Raw genomic sequence first — 21,966 nt, 5'->3', positions numbered from 1 at the left:
TGGGATATATATTATCAAAAGATTTAAATTATAATTTAGAGTTTATAATGTGATTGTTTTACAACCACAGAAAATATATTTATAATCTCCCATCCTCCCTCCTCATTCTCCATTACAGATTTATTATTGTATTTTTTGTCCCCCATGGTTAGAAAATTATATAAAAAAAACTGTCAAGTCAATAATACAACTTTATGGATGCTGTTGACTACTGATAACATTCCTCTGAAAGTGAATAAATGTTCATGGTGCTACATGAGATCTGCCAAATCAATGATAAACATGCATCAGCCATGCTGACATTAAAATACCAGCATGGCTAGTCCAGCTATAATTAAGAAACTTCTGAAAAAATTCTCAAATATATAGATAGATAGATAGATATACATACCTATATCATTAAGTTGATTAGTGAAAACATATCTGTTTGATCCTCTTAAATAGTACTGGCAATGAATCATGGCCATATCTAAAAACATAAATATTCACATTTGCAACAAAAAATGATTCTTTCATAAGAATATCATTATAAAATTTTAGTTTTAATTAACATTTCAGAGACCACAATATCTTTTAATATTTAATCTTTGAAGGTACAAGTGGCATGATTATAAATAATAAATTATACGATAACCACAGTAATTAAGTAATTAACTCATTTCATTAAAGTTAGTTAGTGTGATTATCATCATCAAATTCATGACATGTACCCTCAAGGGATGTACAGGATATGATAGTACTACATGAAAAATTTACATCATTACTAACTTCTTATCTAAAATTTTCCTCCAAAACAGTCTGTTACTTGTCAAGACTCCAACATTATCAGATCTTATATTTCTATCATCTAAGTCACTTTGCACCATATCTTGGTCTTCGTCTGGGTCGTTTTCTTGCCAACCTGAGAACACTTGTATTGCTAATCTTTCCTCGCCCATTCTGTTTAAGTGACCATAAAACCTGAGATTAACTCTGCAAACACATTCCTGGATGCTGACAATGTCAAGTTCTTTTCTAATATCCTCATTTTTAATACGATATTGACATTGATGCCATCTGTTCATGCCTCTAATCTTTCTCAGGAGTCTCATATCCATGGTCTCTAGTCTCTGGTCAAGTGTTTTACATCTGACTCAGCTCTCAGATCCATAAGTTAAAACTGGTTTGAGCACTCTCTTGAATACAGCTAATTTAGATTTCTGACTAATTTCTCTCTTATTCCATATAAATTTATTCAAATGACTTCCTACCATACCAGCTTTGTTAATTCTGTTGTCCATTTCCATATTTAATTTACCATCTTCAGTAAAAATCATGCCTAAGTAGCTGAAATGTTTTACTTGTTCCACAAGTTCCACTGCATTCTCTAAGAGCAAAATCTGACTTATTTGCCAGGAACTTTTGATATGCTTTCTTTTTTTCCTTCACTGCCTCTTTAACTTCCTGTGTCCACCATGGAGTACTGATTTTTCTATCCTTGCAGACAACCTCACCACATGCCGCTCTGGCTGAATCAATCAGGGTTTTCTTCAAGGCTTGCCACTGAATCTCCAAGGTTCGGTTCCTGTTCTCAAACTCTTTCATTTTTTCATCAATAATATTTGTGTGTTTTAGTCTACAGTTCACATCTGAGAGCTGCTCAACTTTTATTCGCTTTAAAACTTTCTTACATGTCATTCTTTTCAATATGAAATTCAATTTTATCCAACTCAAGAATAAATAGTGATCACTTCCAATTTCAAATCATCTGTACACTCTGGTGTTCTGCAACAGAGAGAAAACATCATTATCAACAATAACATAGTTAATGAGACTTTTCTTATTCCTCGGCTCTTCTCTCCATGTGAATTTGTGCACATTTTTATGTTGGAACATGGTGTTAGTAATAACCAGTCCATGTCCTGAGAAGAAATCCAACAGGTATTTGCCATTATTATTAGCTTTGTTCTTTTCTCCAAATTTTCCCAAAATATTTTTGTATGTCTGACAATCATTTCCTACTCTGCTATTTAGATCCCCAACAAGGACCAACTTTTCCTTTTTCATTGTGTCAGTTGCTTTCTCTAAAGCATCAACAAATTCCTCTACTTCTACCTTAATAGAATCTTCTGTGGGACCATAGGGCACAAATAAATCTCATTGTCCAATTCACCATTCTGATATCTGCCCACATCACTCTACTTGAGATTGTCTGCCATTCAAGAAGATTAGCCTCGTATTTTGTGAAGAATACTATTGCTACTACTTCTTTTCCTTGATTGTCAATTCCTGAATATAACATTTTGTATTTATTGCTCAGAAAGATCTCACCAGTTTTTGTCTTTTTGTTTCAGTCACCCCTATTATGTCGATCTGGTACTTATCTAATTCCTCAGCTAGCATTTCTTTGCCATTCAGGCTTCTTATGTTGATAGTACCGATCTTTAACTCTAGTGATGTTGAGTTGGGGTGTGATTTCAGATTTGTTCCAGTAGCTGACTTTTCGCTGTGATTATCATGTAATTTATTATTCACAATATCTTTTATGAACAGCATTAATTTAAAAAAATATATATATAATTGAAGATCAAGTCAGTTCTCTAAATACAACAAGCTCATAAAGTTCAAAAGAACAGTTGTTACAATGAAATGTTTGTGCTAGTGAATATCCTTCATTGTATTTTAATAGCAGAAATGCTATTAAAATACAATGGTGAAATGCAGTGACAATAAGGAAGCAGATCATGAGAATCACAAAATTTTAAATCAACTTATTTAAGATTTTAAAATAAATGTGAACATCTAACAAACTATATATACAGACGTATTACTACCTTTCAATATAAATACAAAATGTTATATTCAGGCAATGACAATCAAGGAAAAGAAGGAGTAGGCATAGTACTCAACACAAAATACGAGCATAATCTTCTTGAATGGCAGGCAGTTTCAAGTAGAGTGATGTGGGCAAATATCAGAATGGGGAATTGGACAATGAGACAAATTTGTGCCTATGGTCCCACAGAAGGTTCTACTAAGGTAGAAGTGGAGGAATTTTTTGATGCTTTAGAAAAAGCAACTGACACAATGAAAAAGGAAAAGTTGGTCCTTGTTATAATCTAAATAGCAGAGTAGCAAACGATTGTCAGACATACAAAAATATTTTGGGAAAATTTGGAGAAAAGAGCAAAGCTAATAATAATGGCAAATACCTGTTGGATTTCTGCACAGAATATGGGCTGGTTATTACTAATGCCATGTTCCAACATAAAAATGTGCACAAATTAACATGGAGAGAAGAGGCTGGGAATAAGAAAAGTCTCATTAACTATGTTATTGTTAATAGTGATGTTTTCTTCCTGGTGCAGGACACCAGAGTGTGCAGAGGATTTCAAATCGGAAGTGATCACTATTTAGTCTTGAGTAGGATAAAATTGAATTTCATGTTGAAAAGAATAACATGTAAGAAAGTTTTAAAGCGAATAAAAGTTGAGCAGCTCTCAGATGTGAACTGTAGACTAATATACAAAGATTATTGAAGAAAAAATGAAAGAGTTTGAGAACAAGAACCAAACCTTGGAGATTCAGTGGCAAGTTTTGAAGAAAGCAATGATTGATTCAGCCAGAGAGGCATGTGGTGAGGTTGTCTGCAAGGATAGAAAAATCAGGACTCCATGGTGGACACAGGAAGTTAAAGAGGCAGTGAAGGAAAAGAAGAAATCATATCAAAGGTTCCTGGCAAATAAGTCAGCATTTGCTCTTAGACAATACAGAGACATATGTAAGAAAGCAAATCACTGTGTAAAACTAGCTAAACAAAAGTCATGGGAGGATTTTGGGAAGAACATAGAAAATAAATATCAAGAAGATGGTAAGATATTATGGAGGTTGTTGAAGGAGCTTAGAAATGAAGGAAAGAGTGCTGTAAAAGGAGTCAGAGATGATAAAGGTGACATGAAAAGGAGAAAAAGATATCCTTGAAGTATGGAGTAATTACTTCAAAAAATTGGGAAATGAAACAAGCAGTGATAGCACAGTGGTAATAAACACTCAACAGGCATATAGTCAGGAATACATATCCATACTTGAAGTCGAAAAAGCCATCAAAAGGCTTGAAATGTGGAAAGGTAGCAGGAGTAGATGATATTTTACCAGAAATGCTAAAGTTTGGTGGTATAAAAGTCTTACAGTGGCTGCACTGCATAGTTCAGAAAGCCTGGACAGAGGGACGAATTCCTGATGATTGGAGTAGAGTTCTAATAGTGCCCATATATAAAAAGGGAAATAAAACTGAATGTGAGAATTACAGAGGTATTTCCTACTGAGTGTTCCTGGCAAGATCTATGCAAGTATACTTGAGAAACGGTTGAGTAGAATTGTGGAAGAAAAGCTTGGTGAAGAACAAGCTGGATTCAGGCCAAATAGAGGCTGTCAGGATCAGATCTTCACTTTACGACAAATAGTCGAGAAAGCATGGGAATATAACAAAGATCTGAATTTAAGTCTTGTCGATCTGGAAAAGGGATATGACAAGCTGCCAAAAGAGAAGCTATTGAATACGCTACAGTTATATGGTGTCAATGGGGCATTATGTCAGGCGATACTTAGTCTTTATTTGAGTTGTAAGTCGGCAGTTAGAATTGAAGGGATTACAGGAAGATGGTTTAATGTAAAATCTTGTGTGAGACAAGGATGTACATTATCCCCTCTGTTATTCATTATCTATATGGATCACTTTATGAAGGAAAGTGGTATTAAACATGATATCAGAATTGGGGATGTTAATGTCAGCTCTTTGCTTTATGCAGATGATGTTATACTTCTAAATAAATCCGCTACAAGTTTGCAAGATTCCTGACTAAACTGAATAACTGTTGAAATAGATATAGTATGAAGGTCAGCATTAAAAAGACAAAGACGATGAAAATAGGTAGAATTGTTGAAAATGTCAACTGCATTGTGAACGGGGAACCCGTGAAACAAGTAAAACATTTCAGCTACTTAGGCACGATTTTTAGTGAAGATGGTAAATTAAATATGGAAATAAGAGAGAAATTAGTCGGAACACTAAATTAGCTGTATACAAGACAGTGTTCAAACCAGTTTTAACTTATGGATCTGAGAGCTGGGTCAGAAGTAAAACACTTGACCAAAGACTAGAGACTGAAGATATGAGAGTCCTGAGAAAGATTAGAGGCATGAATAGATGGCATCAATGGCAATATCATATTAAAAACGAGGATATTAGGAAAGAACTTGACATTGTCGCAATCCAGGAATGCGTTAGCAGAGCTAATCTCAGGTGGTATGGTCACTTAAATAGAATCGGCAAAGAAAGATTAGCAAAACAAGTGTTCTCTGCCAGGTTGGCAGGAAAACGACCCAGAGGAAGACCAAGATATAGGTAGATTGGTACGGTACAATCTGCCTTAGACGATAGAAATATAAGCTCTGATAATGATAATATTGGAGTCTTGACAAGTAATAGACTGATGTGGAGGAAAATTGTAGATAGGAAGTTAGTAATGATGTAAATTTTTCATGTAGTACTATCATATCCTGTACACCCCTTCAGGGTACACGTCAGGAATTTGATGATGATGATGATGATGATTACTTCCTTTCTGATAATTCAGAAGATTGAATGTCCTAAATATTAAGAAAAACTCAATAATGACTATTCTTTTAAGGTTACATAGTGGGTCAGCATTCACAGCAAAGAATTAATGGAGACAAAAACACACATGTTGAAGTAATTACTTTACTTGTAATTATGAAAATAACACTTGTTTTGACCTCTGTATCAAGGTCATCATCAGGAATACGTACACAGGACACAAGCTACATAACACTACACAAATGTAACATAAATTATTATTATTTTACAGTATCTCCATCGAATCCAGACTTATTTTAGGAGACCCAAATTAACCATCTAACACACACAAATTCTATCATACCTCTCCTTATATCCATTCACAGTCAGGGAAACCACAACCAATTCTGGTAATCCATTCCACTCACTGACCACTTTCCATGCAAAAAATCTGGTCCACACACCCCTACTAGCGACCCACTTACATAACTTCTATCGATAGTTCCATAGTTTTCTGACTATTTGTGATATATTGAAAAATTTCACTAGAATCAATTTATCAATTTTATTAAGCCCTTTTAATATCTTAAAAGTTTCTATCATGTCTCTTCTTTTCCGCTTATCTACTAAAGTTTGTAACCCACGAAACTTCAACTTATCTTCATGGGGGGGGGATATTATTCTGCAGACCTGTCACCATCTTCGTCACTCATCTCTCTGAATCCTTTCGACCACTTCCTGGTACCCAAAAAAAAAAAACACGAAGTGACCAAATCTGTGTGCAATAGTCAAGATGCGACCAAATCATAGCTTCATAAAGAGGGATAATAACTTTCTTATCTTGGTTTGTTAGTGTGTTTGTCAACATTCAAGTAATTCATTGAACACTGTTGCAACTTTTTCAATATGCCCTCTTTGTCCACCATTATCCCCAAGTCCCTAGCCTCATCAATTTCCTGCAAACTAGTGATACACCTTATGAATGTGATACACCTTATGACAGGGTTGTCCAACCTTACGTAATCCGAGGGCCACATTAAAAAAAAAAGATTTATCCGAGGGCTGCATCACGATGCATAGCTGGTAATTTGGTGAGCAGCAGCAACACAACCTCAAAAGCTGAACAAACGAACAATACTAATTGTGTGCTCACGTTTCCCCATAAGCGCTCGGAGCATGTGCGTTGGAACAATACAGTGTAAGAACGCTTCTCTGACACATCTAATATTTGAAAAACACATGGATATATAGTGATGTAAAAACACCAAATAAAATTACCAACATCGGGATTATCGATTAGTGATAGAATTAAAATATCTAATACACATTCATTTCAAATTATTTTATTTTTTCGCTCATAAAAATCAAAACCCACAGGTGGGCCACACAAAATTGCACCACAGGCAGTGTTTGGAAAGCCCTGCCTTATGCAACCTTTTCAACCTGAAGTGTATAACCTTACATTTTGCAACATTAAATTGAGTCATTATGTTAGAGGTTTAATGAAATATTTACAGCACTAAGAAAGGATTAAAAACTAATTTTAATGCTTCCAATATTTCATCTTCAGAGATTACAAAAAACTTTTGTAACACACACACACACACACACACACACACACACACACACACACACACACACACACACACACACACACACACACAAATTATTAAGTGAAACATGGGTGATTCTAAATTCCTATCCTAAGTGGTAACTCAGATGAAATACTGGAAGCATTAAAATTAGTTTTTAATCCTTTCTTAGTACTGTAAATAATCCATTAAACCTCCCCATGATGTTCTCCCAGCACTTAATCCTCAACATGCATCATTATCACTGCACTATTGCTCTCCCCAGTTTTGCATCATCAGCAAACAACTGAATACCTGCTTTTAAATCTTTCCTGATGTCCTTAACATACAAATTAGAGAACAGTGGCCCTAGTACCAAATCCTGAGGTATTCCACTTGTTACCATCATTGTCCAAGACTCCACTCCACTATATACTACTATTTGATGTCTGTCAGCCACCCTCCTATCCATGCTACTAGCCTCATATCCATTCCAATGCTATCCAGTTTTGTAATAGTTTTCCATATGATATTCTGTCAAATTTTACTTTATTATAAATCTAAATGCTTTGTTAATTGTTTATCCAAGGCTGACCTCTGGGAAAATAAAAATTAATAATAATCATCATCATCAAATTCCTGACATGTACCCTCAAGGGGTGTACAGGATGTGATAGTACTCCATGAAAAATTTACATCCTTACTAACTTCCTAATTACAATTTTCCTCCAAATCAGTCTGTTACTTGTCAAGCTCTGATATTATCATTATCAGATCTTATATTTCTATCGTCTGAGGCACATTGTACCGTACCAATCCACCTATATCTTGGTCTTCCTCTGGGTCGTTTTCCTGCCAACCTGGCAGAGAACACTTGTTTTCCTAATCTTTCCTCGCCCATTCTGTTTAAGTGACCATACTCCCCTGAGATTAGCTCTGTTAATGCACTCCTGGATGCCGACAATGTAAAGTTCTTTCCTAATATCCTCGTTTTTAATATGATATTGCCATTGATGCCATCTGTTCACGCTTCTAATCTTTCTCAGGACTCTCATATCTGCAGTCTCTAGTCTTTGGTCAAGTGCTTTATTCTGACCCAGATCTCAGATCCATAAGTTAAAATTGGTTTGAACACTGTCTTGTATACAGCTAATTTCGTGATCTGACTAATTTTTCTCTTATTCCATATGAATTTATTCAATTGACTTCCTACCATACCAGCTTTGTTGATTCTGTTTTCTATTTCCACATTTAATTTAATATCTTCACTAAAAATTGTGCCTAAGTAGCTGAAATGTTTTACTTGTTCCACAGGATCCCCGTTCACAACACAGTTGACATTTTCAACAATTCTACCTATTTTCATTGTCTTTGTCTTTTTAATGCTGACCTTCATACCATATCTATTACAACAGTTATTCAATTTAGTCAAGGAATCTTGCAAACTTGTAGCTGATTTATTCAGAAGTATAACATCATCCGCATAAAGCAAAGAGCTGACATTAACATCTCCAATTCTGATATCATGTTTAATACCACTTTCCTTCATAAAGTGATCCATATAGATAATGAATAACAGAGGGGATAATGTACATCCTTGTCTCACACCAGATTTAACATTAAACCATCTTCCTGTACATCCTTCAATTCTAACTGCCGACTTACAACTCAAATACAGACTAAGTATTGCTTGATATAATGTCCCATTGACACCATATAACTGTAGAGTATTGAATAGCTGCTCTCTTGGCACCTTTTCATATACCTTTTCCAGATCGACAAAACTTAAATACAGATCTTTGTTATATTCCCATGCTTTCTCGACTATTTGTCATAAAGTGAAGATCTGATCCTGACAGCCCCTATTTGGCCTGAATCCAGCTTGTTCTTCACCAAGCTTTTCTTCCACAATTCTTCTCAACCATTTCTCAAGTATACTTGCATAGATCTCCAGGAACACTCAGTAGGGAAATACCTCTGTAATTCTCACATTCAGTTTTATTTCCTTTTTTATATATGGGTACTATGAAAGCTCTACTCCAATCATCAGGAATTCGTCCCTCTGGCTAGTTTTACACAGTGTTTAGCTTTCTTACATATGTCTCTGTATTCTCTAAGAGCACAAGTTGACTTATTTGCCAGGAACTTTTGATATGCTTTCTTCTTTTCCTTCACTGCCTCTTTAACTTCCTGTGTCCACCATGGAATCCTGATTTTTCTATCCTTGCAGACAACTTCACCACATCCCTCTCTGGCAGAATCAATCAGGGTTTTCTTCAAGGCTTGCCACTGAATCTCCAAGGTTTGGTTCCTGTTCTCAAACCCTTTCATTTTTTCTTCAATAATCTTTGTGTATGTTAGTCTACAGTTCACATCTGAGAGCTGCTCAACTTTTATTTGCTTTAAAACTTTCTTACATGTTATTCTTTTCAATATGAAATTCAATTTTATCCTGCTCAAGACTAAATAGTGATCGCTTCCAATTTCAAATCCTCTGTACACTCTGGTGTCCTGCACCAGGGAGAAAACATCACTATCAACAATAACATAGTCAATGAGACTTTTCTTATTCCTTGCCTCTTCTCTCCATGTGAATTTGTGCACATTTTTATGTTGGAACATGGTGTTAGTAATAACCAGTCCATGTCCTGAGCAGAAATCCAACAGGTATTTGCCATTATTAGCTTTGCTCTTTTCTCCAAATTTAATAATAATAATCATAATAATAATAATTAATAAATTTATTTATTTAGATGGCAGTACATGGCATTGATGTAAATGATAACCATAGTTGTAGTTGGTGGATGAAGTGGTGGAGACGGAAAATTATGGAGTAGGTGCCCTTCCTCGATGAGTCTTTGGCTTCCCTGGAGGTGCTAAATAATAATAATAATAATATACAAAAATATAAATTATTATAATCATTATTATTACACCCTCCATGGAGTCAACAGACTCATCGTGGGAGGTTCATTCAACCAACAACATATTTATCATATAGAATCTTAAAGCCCTTAACATTCCTTGCATTAACAACACATTCTGGTAATGCATTCCATTCATTGACAATTCTCCATGTAAAAAAATTTACTCCTCACAGCCTTCTTCACCACACTTTTACATAACTTCCAGGAATGACCTCTGGTTCTTCCCCTCTCGCCTTCTACTCTTTTTATAATCTCCTCTGGATTACAAATCATTGTAATCCAGAGGAGATTACAATGGTGACTTTTCATATCATCTCTCTTCCTCCTATCCACCAAACTCAGCAATCCATATCTCTTCAACCTCTCTCCATAGCTAGCATTCCAAACTTCTGATATTGTCTTACTCACTCATTTCAGGACCCTCTCCAATGTCTCCACATCACATTGAAAACCAGGTTACCAGATCTGAGTACAACAGTACAAGTGTGGTCTGAACAGTGCTATATACAGCACATGGCAAGCTGGCTACATTATTATGACAGTAACTTTCATGAGCAGGAGAAAGTCTACAAACCGAGATAGTGCTACTGCGTACAGGACAACTGACGCACCTACTCGAAGACCACATAGAGTAGATGAGAAATCAGCAATGTGGTCAGCCAAGGATGTGAAACATGTAGCCACCCTCAACATAGGATCACTATACCGACCTGGAAAATTGCAATTAGTCCAGGAAAATTTAAAAAGACTGAAATGGAGTATTTTAGGTTTATCAGAGACACATTGGTGTGGAGATGGATTCATGGATTTATCAGAAGGAAGACTGTACTTCTCAGGAAGAAAAGATAACATACACAGAGAAGGAGTTACATTATTAATTGAAAAGAAACTTACACACTCAGTAATTGAAATAAACCCAATATGAAATAAACTCCTAGAATAATCACAGCCAAACTTCAAGCAAAAGAAAAAGATCAAACAATTAAAATAATCCAAATATATGCACCAGACTGTAACCATTCAGAGGAAGAAATAGAAAATTTCTATGAAGAACTACAACAGGAAATAGATAATCCCCAAAATAGAGAGCTCATGATAGTGATGGGAGATTTTAATGCTAAAATAGGACAGTTCACAGCAGACAAAAAAAAAAAAAGATGTGATGGGGAAATTTGGATACGGAGAGCTTAACGACAGAGGAGAACAATTACTCCACTTTGGTAAAGCAAACGATCTAATGATTACAAACACATTGTTCTATCAACGCCCTAATAATAAATAAACATGGACATCCCCAGATGGTAATATAAAGAACTGCATAGACTATATCATCATAAACAAACAATGGAAAAGATCAGTAAATAATGTACAAACATTAAGAAGTTTTGATTTTGACACTGACCACGAAATATTAACTGCCAAAGTGAAGATAAAATTCAAAAGGAAAAACAATATCAGAAAAGAAGAAAACATCAACCTATCAAGCAGAAGTCAATTTTTGGAATAGATGTGCTTGAAATTAAAACCCTCCATCTTGCAGAACAGCAGAAGTGTCTTCCCAGTATTTTTACTGGGAAGACACTCTAGGTTCCAAACCCAAAATAAACAAACAGTGGATAACCCAAGGAATCATAGCTACAATAGAAGAGAAAAGAGAGGCCAAGATATTTGTAAACCAACAAAACAATGAAGAGAATAGAGAAAAATACAGAGCACTAAAAATAAAGTTCATAACCTCTGCAAAAAAACCAAAGAAAAATGGTTAGAAGAAAAAGCTAAGAAATGCCAAGAAGCATACCAATAAAACAACCTAAAAGTCTTCCATGATACTGTAAGAGAAATTACAAAGGAATTCTCAGCAAAAGAAGTCACAATGATAAACAACAAGACTGAAACTGGGAATATTGAATATATAAGAAAAATCTGGTCAAACCATTTTAAGACTATCTTCCACCAAGGAAACAAAACTACAATGCCAACAATAGAAGAAAATAATGATCACCCAAAAAATTTACAAGAAGAAGTTAGATACACAATAAAACAGATGAAAAACAATAAAGCACCAGGCATTGATACTATCCCTACTGAACTGTGGTCATATGGAGGCAGCATATCAATAGAATATTTAACAACCCTATTCAATAAAATACTAGAAACAGGATCCCAGATGACTGGAGAACTGGAGAGATCATCCCAATATACAAGAAAGGAGACAAAAGAGACTGCAGAAATTACAGACCAATCAATTTACTGACTCACACCTATAAAATATTCATAAGAATTATACAAAATAGATTAAAAAACACCTATGAAGAAATGATAGGCATTTCTTCATAGGTGTTTTCCTTGGAACAAGCTGGTTTCCAAGGAAACTATTCAACAATATACCAAATTTTCACATTGCACCAATGGACCACCATTGGAAAATTACAGAAAATCTAGAAAACAAACAAAATATCTAAGCAAGCCAAAATCAAATTATATGAAGCAATAATTATACCAGCAGTCATCTATGGAGCAGAAGCATGGACAGTTAAAAAAAGAGAGGAGGAAAAACTGCTGGCATTTGAAATGAAATGGTTAAGAAAATAAATAGAACAAGTTGGATAGAAAAGAAAACAAATAGCACAGTCAGGCAAGAACTATTGTATAAAAAGACAATAATAGAAAAAATTAGAAAACAACAACTGAGATGGTTTGGACACACTGTATGCATGGATGCAGACAGACTTCCTAACGTCCTAATCAATACTTTTCCAACTGAAAAAAGAAGACCTGGAAGACCAAGAATTACCTGGCTGAAATTAATAAAGAACATCTCGGGATGCAGAACATATAAGGAACTTTTTCGAACAGCAAGGAATAGAGAAGACTGTAAGATCCTGCTCAAGAGAAGACTCAACCCGTCTTAGACAGAAGAGAAGAAGAAAAGAAGAAGAGTATTAGTAGTATGTATAACAATCTACAGTGTTTGTATCATATAAGACAATATTGATGGGTACATCTTAAGTTTAGATCTTGTAAACAGACAACATAAACTTATGGTATCAATAAATACAGTACTGTAAATGTACTTTCACTTCCTTACGATTTTCTTTAATAACATTTTCTTTTCTCTAGCTTACATTATTGTAAGAATATAGTATATAATAATACATACATACCATACAAAATATGTGTTAATTGACAGTTTATGTTACTGGTAAGGGTTCCAGTCAATAGTATGCTGTTAGTAAAGTTTTTGGCAAGTTAAAAGTCATACACGGATTTTCGAACAACACGGAAAATTGGCACCCTAATCCCGCGTTGTTGAAGGGTCAACTGTATATATATATGCCTTTCTGTCATTTTTTCAAATCAGAATGCAATAATTTGGAAGAATGACAAAAAATATAGGTTAATTTTAATTAATAGGTTGGTGTACATGATGAAAGTAGAGTTAGTAGATTGAGTGGTGGAGAGTTGTAGAGTAGGTGCTCTCCCTTGATGAGTTTTTGAACACTCCCTGGAGGTGTAATAATAATAATAACAATAATAATTTGGTATTAAGACACTTAACAATCCCCAGACTACAAAAGACGAAGCAATGATCTGTTGTTTCCAAATTAGGCTTCATTATTATGAAGGGGAACAAAGTGTTATTATGCCAGGACAAAATTACCAAATATTGTTTCTCACTCTCTTTTACCAAATAATTCTAAAATAAACAGCAGCGTACATCTCGTTCGCTGCTTCTGTACCATGGAATTTATTCTCTTGGTCATGATATAACAATTCAAACAAGCACCTTGAATTGCAAAACATGCTAATTTGTTGCAGTCAGTCATCTTGTATAAATAGATCCTAATCTAAAAAGAACATGATTTTGCTAGCTTACAAAACATTACTATAGATGTCTCAGGAGGGAAAAAAATATGCAATTCTAGTTATTTATTTATTTATGCTTATGGCTACATGAAACTGGTAAGTGAAAAATACAATCACAATTTCCAGAAACAAATGATGAAAATCTTAACATATAAAAGTTCATTACATAAAAGGCACAACCTGCTTTCTAAGTCTTTCCTTTTTTTTTTTTTAAATAAAGCAAAAGTAACTTGTCATAATCAAGCCAGGGACAATTACTGTCCTGTCCTGCTGCAACAAGTATGACAAGGCTGCATGTTCTCACAACACTTCACAACATAAATGTAGCTGTATCCGAGGTTTAAGTAGAGAGCAGTTGTGCCTTGTGTGAGAAAACTTGATCAATTAGAGGAGGCCCATTTCACATTGTGAAGGCGAGACGGGACCATAATCTTCTGTTTCCTCCATAACTACTGCCACCACCATACTAACTACAGGTCAAGGTCCAGGCTGGAAAGCCAATTCAAGGCCTCACCCATCACTTTGTGGATGTCCTGTAGGCCACCATTGTGAAATTGGCACCTTGGGCAGTCGTACACAATATGAGTAATCGTCTGAGCCATGGGAGAACAATCACAATAAGGGTGATCTGACAGCCTCCATTTATGTAGAAGGTAGCCATATCTGCCCTGACTAGTTCTGATCATATTTATTGATGACCAAATTTTCCTGGGAAGATCAAAACCAGGCTGCGGAGCACAGGGATCTTCTACCAGGAAGCAGTTTGTTGGAAGATTGTTGGACCAGTATTCTCTCCATATGTCAGATATTGATGGCAGCGCAGCTGAAGAGAGTTCGTCCGTGGACCAGAGAAGCTTTCTAGATTTGAGGCGAAGATTAGGTGGGTTTATGAGATTCTGGTCATAAATTCTTTAATCGAGGCTTATCTTCTCCGTATGTGTGGTGGAGCAATGTTAGAACAGGCAGCCAGGAGAGAGAGAGAGAGAGGGGGGTGCTTTTCACTGTCCCACTAATTGTCGCATGGTAGAGTTTAGCTGGGTGTCTATAATGTTAGTGTGTGTGTACTTCTTTCATAGACAGGGGCACAATATTCTGCTGCAGAGAATGTGAGGGCTAGTGCAGATGACCTTAGGACTTCTGCACCACAATCCCAGGTTGTTCCAGCAAGCCTTGAAATTCTAGTAAGATAGTGTAATAGTCTTTACTTTAAATTAGCATATGATATCAATTTTTGCAAAAATTAATTTCTATAATCATATAATCATATAATTTATAACTTACTGCGATCAGCATCCTTTTGAAGTTTTCTATCCATCTCAAGGCGATCTTGAAGAAATGCTTCATCTTCCAAAGCAGTATATTCATATCTCAGCCGCCGCCTATATTTAAATAACATTAAATGTCTAAAAACAGTTTAAGGAGACAAAATAAATAAATCTTATATATTAAAATTGAATAAAAAAAATAATAAAAAATTATTAAGATGAACATTTTGAAAACCAAAATGTATTTTCTTGCACAGTGATGATTATATATCTTCAAAATAGACTCATTTTACACAGAGAGAGAGAGAAATGTTTATATATATATATACATATCATCATCATCAAATTCCTGATATATATACTCAAGGGGTGTACAGGATATGATAGTATAGTAAGCCCACAGATACGAGACCCTTGGACACTTCTGTGCATGTGAAAAGAAGGAGAATTCATTTCAATAATAGGGTAATCAATCCGCATTATAGGATAAGTTGTTTATTATTACACGTCTGAAAATTAACTTCTCTCTTTAATGAATATTGTAGTTTTTAAAGTGGTAACTATTTTGCTTGTATAACAGTTGAAAAATTTTACATATAAAGCACATTATTCTGCATGTTGGTGACCATTTTGTACATCGCCTTATTTCTTTCTCCCCTTCAACATGAATTGACTCTTCTTGGCAGACTGCCAATGATGTCTCTCCCTTCATGGTGGGACTATACTACATGAAAAATTACATCATTACTAACTTCATATCTACAATTTTCCTCCAAATCAATCTGTTACCTGTCAAGACTCCAACATTATCAGCTCTTATATTTCTATCTTCTAAAGCACTTTTTACTGTATCAATCCACCTATATCTTGGTCTTCCTCTGGGTCTTTTTCCTGCCAACCTGGCAGAGAACACTTGCTTTGCTAATCTTTCCTTGCCAATTCTGTTTAAGTGACCATACCGCCTGAGATTAACTCTGCTAATGCATTCCTGGATGCTGACAATGTCAAGTTCTTTTCTAATATCCTCGTTTTTAATAACATATTGCCATTGATACCATCTCTCCATGCCCCTAATCTTTCTCAATATTGAACCCTCATATCTGCAGTCTCTTGTCTTACTTCTGACCAGCTCTAAGATCCATAGGTTAAAATTGGCTTGAATACTGTCTTGTATACAGCTAATTTCTCTCTTATTCCATATAAATTTAAAGTTGACTTCTTACCATACCACCTTTGTTGATTCTGTTGTCTATTTCCATATTTAACTTACCACCTTCACTAAAAATCCTGCCTAAGTAGCTGAAATGTTTTACTTGTTCTCTAGGTTCTCCATTCACAATGCAGTCAATATTTTCTGTGTTTCTACCTATTTTCATTGTCTTTGTCTTTTTTAATGCTGACCTTCGTACCATATCTATTACAACAGTTATTCACTTTAGTCAGGAATCTTGCACTCGTAGCAGATTTATTTAGAGGTATAACATCATCCGCATAAAGCAAAGAGCTGGCATTAACATCTCCAATTTTTGTATCAAGTTTAATACCACTTTCCTTCATAATGTGATCCATATAGATAATGAATAACAGAGGGATGAATTTAATATTGAACCACCTTCCTGTATTTCCTTTGAATTCTAACTGCTAACTTACAACTCAAATAAAGACCAAGTATTGCTTGATATAATGCCCCATTGATACCATATAACTGTAGCGTTTCAAATAGCTTCTCTCTTGGCACCTTGTCATATGCCTTTTCCAAATGGACAAAACTTAAATACAGATCTTTGTTATATTCCCATGCTTTCTCAACTATTTGTCGTAAAGTGAAGATCTGATCCTGACAGCCTCTATTTGGCCTGAATCCAGCTTGTTCTTCACCAAGATGTTCCAGAATCAACATCTCCAATGTTGATTCTTCCAGAATTAACATCTCCAATGTTAATTCTGGAAGAATCCTTCTCAACCGTTTCTCGAGCATATTTGCTTATATCATACCAAGAACACTTAGTAGAGAAATACCTCTGTAATTCTCACATTCAGTTTTATTTCCCTTTCTATATGGGTACAATGAGAACTCTACTTCAATCATCTGGAATTCACCCCTCTGTCCAGACCTTCTGAACTATGCAGTGCAGTCACTGTAAGACTTTTATATCCCCCATACTTGAGTATTTCTGGTCAAATATATATATATACAGGGTGTTCGGGATAAATTTGACATATTTATAATTAATTATATTTTTCCGTAAGTTACATGTATTAACACACACTTCTCTTCATTTAAAAGTTTGGACCCTTCTTCATTCATATACAAGATGTCAGAAAGGATGGATAGCTGGAACCCACCTGAATCATGGAAGAGAATAACTTGTATCATGATGATTCGTGCCCGCCATCAAAATAAGGATATTACGACTGCTGCCCAATGCTCCCTGAATACAGTAAAAACAATCAGGCATGAACTAGAGACTTGCAATGGTGACTACGAGGATGTAGCAAGAAGAAAGATCCCTAGCAGACGATCTGATTGCGTTCGTACAGCAGAATTCCTCGCAAATCTGCAGGAACAGGTGTTGAAGAACCCTGGCATTGGAATTCGGGCTTTGTTCGTGGAGTTGCTAACTGTAGTCAAGCCCTGGATAACAAGGGTAGCCAATGGTAGGCCGTATGTATGGCAGCAGGATTCGGCCCCTTGCCACACCTCTGGGAAAAGTCAAAAATGGTTGTCTGAAAATTTCTACGACTTCACCAGTCCAAATGTTTGGCCTCCAAACTCCCCAGACCTTAACCCCATGGATTATTTTGTATGGGGCGCAGTTGAAAAAGACACCAATCGCACTTCCAGTAATACAAAAGCCCAGTTAATGGATAAAATTAAAACAGTTTTTGCGGCCCTTCCCAGGGAGACTGTAGCATCAGCTTGTTCGAGGTTCCGAAGCAGAATTGAAGCTGTGATCGATGCTAATGGTGGTTATTATGAGTAAATCTTGTTGATAGTATTGTAATTAACTCTGCCTGTAATGTTTTTTTTGTCAATTCATTAAATTTAATAGATACAAAGAAGATTTTCTTTTTCCTTACGAAACTGTCAAATTTATCCCGAACACCCTGTATATATATATTTGAGCATTTCCACTAATTATGGAAACATTTTTCAAATGCAGTTCTAAGTATGCTGTTCAAACTACCTTTCATACTAGTTATGTCAACGTTATCAAATCTTTTACCATTTAAAGTTCTCTTAAGCCAAAATCAAAATCACATAGAGCTATGTCTGAGGGATATAAGAAGGTGTTACACTAGTGTGGCAATGAAATGGATAAAAATTACACTGACATTCATATATTCATCTAACTCTCTCTCTGTGTGTGTGCACGCGCGTGGTGCTTGTACAGAGGAGCAATGCTTATAGTGACCTTTTTTTTTTTAATATATTAATCTCTTATCAAAGACTGCAGAACTTTTAATGCATTAGTACTATGGGAATAAGAAGTAATGAACAGAAAATTAATCCATTAGTGTTCTACTATAACAGTTTCAAGTTATAATCCTTGAAGAACACTTTAAGAAGTGCTATTACAATCAAAAGTCGATAAAAAAAAAAGGAAAGAAAGCTGATGAAAAGAAAATGCATGCTTAGTGAGTTCAAGGTTGGACTCCATGAGTCAACCAATTACAGCTTTCAGCATTTTTAAGGCCATTAGAATCAACTGAAGAATGATAGATGTCAGTATATATAAAAGACATAATGCAGAAACAATTGGTGGAACAGAGCTAAAGAAGCAAGTCTGTAACAGATTTATATGAAGTATAAACACTGTTGGTGTCAGGTTATTTTGCACCCCTTATTTCATAAACTAAAATAATGTGTCTAATTGACATTAAATAAAATAAAATTGTCTTTCAGGTTAAATTAATAGGGCTTTTTTTCATTTTCTTTTTTAATTAACATGTCGTATGCCTTTTCTAGATCTACAAAACTTAAATACAAATCCTTGTTATATTCCCAAGATTTCTCAACAAATTGTCTTAAAATGAAAAGCTGATCCTGACAATCTTTATTTGGCCTAAATCCAACTTCTTCGTTTTCACCAAGCTTCCCTTCAACAATTTTTCTTAGCCATTTCTCAATAAATCTTACCAGAAACACTTAGTAGAGAAATACCTCTAATTTCAGTTTTATTTCCCATTTTATAGATGGGTACTATGAGAGCTCTACTCCAATCATCTGGAATTTGACCCCTCTGACATGGCCTTCTGAATTATACAATGCAGCCACCATAAAACTTTTATACCTCCAATATTTTAGCATTTCTGGTCAAATTTCATCCATGCCACCTGCCTTTCCACATTTTCAGCTTTTTAAAGATTTTTTTTTACATAAGGTATGAATATATGCATTCCTAACTTTTCGTGAATTAACATGAAAAAAAAACACAAGGGATAAGTAATACTATTTATTTAAGGCTATATATTTCAGTGTGAATATTACAGGCCATCTTCAGTGGTGACAACAGTTAATTACAAAACAGAACAAACAATACAAATTTTGAAAAAAGTAAGAACAGTGTGATATTATATGTAAAATATTAATGCTCGTAGAAAGGCTTATACACTGGTTGTACATGATTATTAATTAACTTAAGGAATTCACAGTGTACACTAGAATATAAATTAAAATTAAACTTTAATATATATCTCCAATACTTTAGCAATGTCACGTTGCCATTTTCAAAGGAACTTACAATAAAGACGTGCACGCAGACACTACATACAGTAAATGAGGATGAAGCAGGAAGCTATTGTTTCTCCTAAAAGTCCTGATGGTGCCCCCCTAGCGGGCTATGTAGGTATTCTTGTCCGTTGAGCTGAAGGTCTCATGATGCATGTCTCCAAAATTTGGGGTAGTCTCATGCAGCCAAATTTGTTGAGGCTTAGCATGTTTCTTAGGGCTGAGGCTGATTCCATGAAAAGTCTTTCAAACTTGAACTTGCCAGAGTGTATTATTGTGGCTTTCTTCCAACGTATTCTGTGGCATGTATCCAGAGCATGGTCTGTAAGACCAGAGTGGCTATACTGGTGAAAACGGATGTAGTCCTTGTGTTCTGAAATTCTGATATTCGCTGGCCTGCCTGTTTGGCCAAAGTAGGACAGCTGACAGCTGCAAGGGACCTGGTATACACCAGGTAGGTCTAGGGGAAGTGGTTGGTCTTTAGTGGAGCGGATAAGGGATGCCAATTTTCTATGTCATCTGTAACAAGAGGTCAAGTCATGTTTTTTTTAAGATTTTGGTAATTTTTTCCAAGGTGCCTGGGATGTAGGGAATGGTGATGGATTTAGAGTAATCCTTGTTGTGAAGGGGAGGGGAGGGTTGTGGTTTACTGGGAAAGTGTTCAGGATGTGATTTAGTTCAGTGGTTAGGGAATTGTCATTTGAAAAGATTAGTTTAGCCCTGTTGTAAAGTGTCTTAATAACTCCATATTGTTGTGAGGGGTGGGGGATTGTTGGTGAATATATCTGCTTTGTATGGGTGGGTTTTCTATAAACAGAGAAAACCAAGGTTCCATCAGGCTGGCAGGTGACTTGTGTGTCTAGGAAAGGGAGGCTGTTGTTTTCCTCTTTTTTTCAGGGTGAATTTGATTCTGGGGTGTTGGTTGTTTAAGTGTGTTAAGAAAGAGAGGAGTGTATCAGAGCCATGTGGCCAAATAGCGAACACATCATCAACATAGCGAAGCCATATGGTTAAAAGTTTATTTTTCACTTGGTTAGACTATAATAAATTTAGTTTAATCCTTTATCCAAGTGTGAGCAAACTAAGTTTGCACCTGAAAATATCTTCAGGACTGGGGTAAGGTACTACAACACTGGGCAACTCGTAGCAAAGGTGGACCAAGCTAACAATCACTCCTATCTCAGTATCTCCCATAATGCAAAACACATCTCTTTGCAGATATGTATAATGTTATGCATTAAGGGAAGGGCCACTACCCAGACTACTTTCGACCTTTATTGAAGTCTCTACCTCAATAAAGGTCGAAACTAGTTTGGGTAGTGGCCCTTCCCTTAATGCATAACATTATACATATCCGCAAGGAGATGTGTTTTGCGTTATGGGAGATACTGAGATAGGAGTGATGTTAGCTTGGTCCACCTTTGCTACGAGTTGCCCAGTGTTGTACTACCTTACCCCAGTCCTGAAGATATTTTCAGGCGCAAACTTAGTTTGCTCACACTTGGATAAAAGATTAAACTAAATTTATTATAGCCATATGGTTAGTTTTTGTGGGGCAGAGTTTAAGGATTTCTCTTCAAAAGTCTCCATAAAGAAGTTGGCCAAGGATGGGGAGAGTGGTGAACCCATAGCTGTCCCCTCTATTTGTTTTTAGAATTTTCCCTGCCAAACGAAATAGCCCGAGTTCATTGTGAACTGAAATAGGGCTGAGATATCGGGAGGAAATTTAGCTTGGATTAGCCCTAATTTTTTTTTTTTGTTTGAGTGGGACATTTGTGAATAAGGAAGAGACATCAAAACTGACCATTATGTCAGTATGTTGGAGCGTAAGGTTTTTCTATGTTGGCTTTGAAATGGGCTGAGTTTTTTATATGTGATTGTGTGTTGCCAGTATAGTGTGTGAGTGCTTTGGCCAAATGTTTAGCTAATTTTTATGTGGGGGAATCAATGCCATCGACCATCCACTATGGGACGTAATGGCACATTTTCTTTATGTATTTTAGGGAGTCCATAAATACGGGGGGGGGGG

The 21,966-nt window shown here is 35.6% G+C and overlaps 1 protein-coding gene across 3 annotated transcripts in view; it reads right to left on the bottom strand.

Moving 5' to 3' along the window:
* Window positions 1-21,966, bottom strand: part of Slob (Slowpoke binding protein) — a 352,791-nt gene that overhangs the window by 266,424 nt on the left and 64,401 nt on the right. For all 3 annotated transcript variants that reach the window (XM_090415589.1, XM_090415597.1, XM_090415606.1), the window contains exons 3-4: window positions 15,222-15,319; window positions 392-469 (exon numbers count right to left, since the gene is read on the bottom strand). In XM_090415589.1, the coding sequence (XP_090271715.1) occupies window positions 392-469; window positions 15,222-15,319 (176 nt within the window). The remainder of the gene's footprint in view (window positions 1-391; window positions 470-15,221; window positions 15,320-21,966) is intronic.

The sequence above is a fragment of the Typopeltis vanoorti genome, chromosome 1 (assembly GCF_054136105.1).
Source record: "Typopeltis vanoorti isolate ZY-2024b chromosome 1, IOZ_Tvanoo_1.0, whole genome shotgun sequence".
NCBI lineage: Eukaryota > Metazoa > Arthropoda > Arachnida > Uropygi > Thelyphonidae > Typopeltis > Typopeltis vanoorti.
Note: the sequence above shows the minus strand (reverse complement) of the source record. Positions and strands in the feature narration are given on the sequence as shown.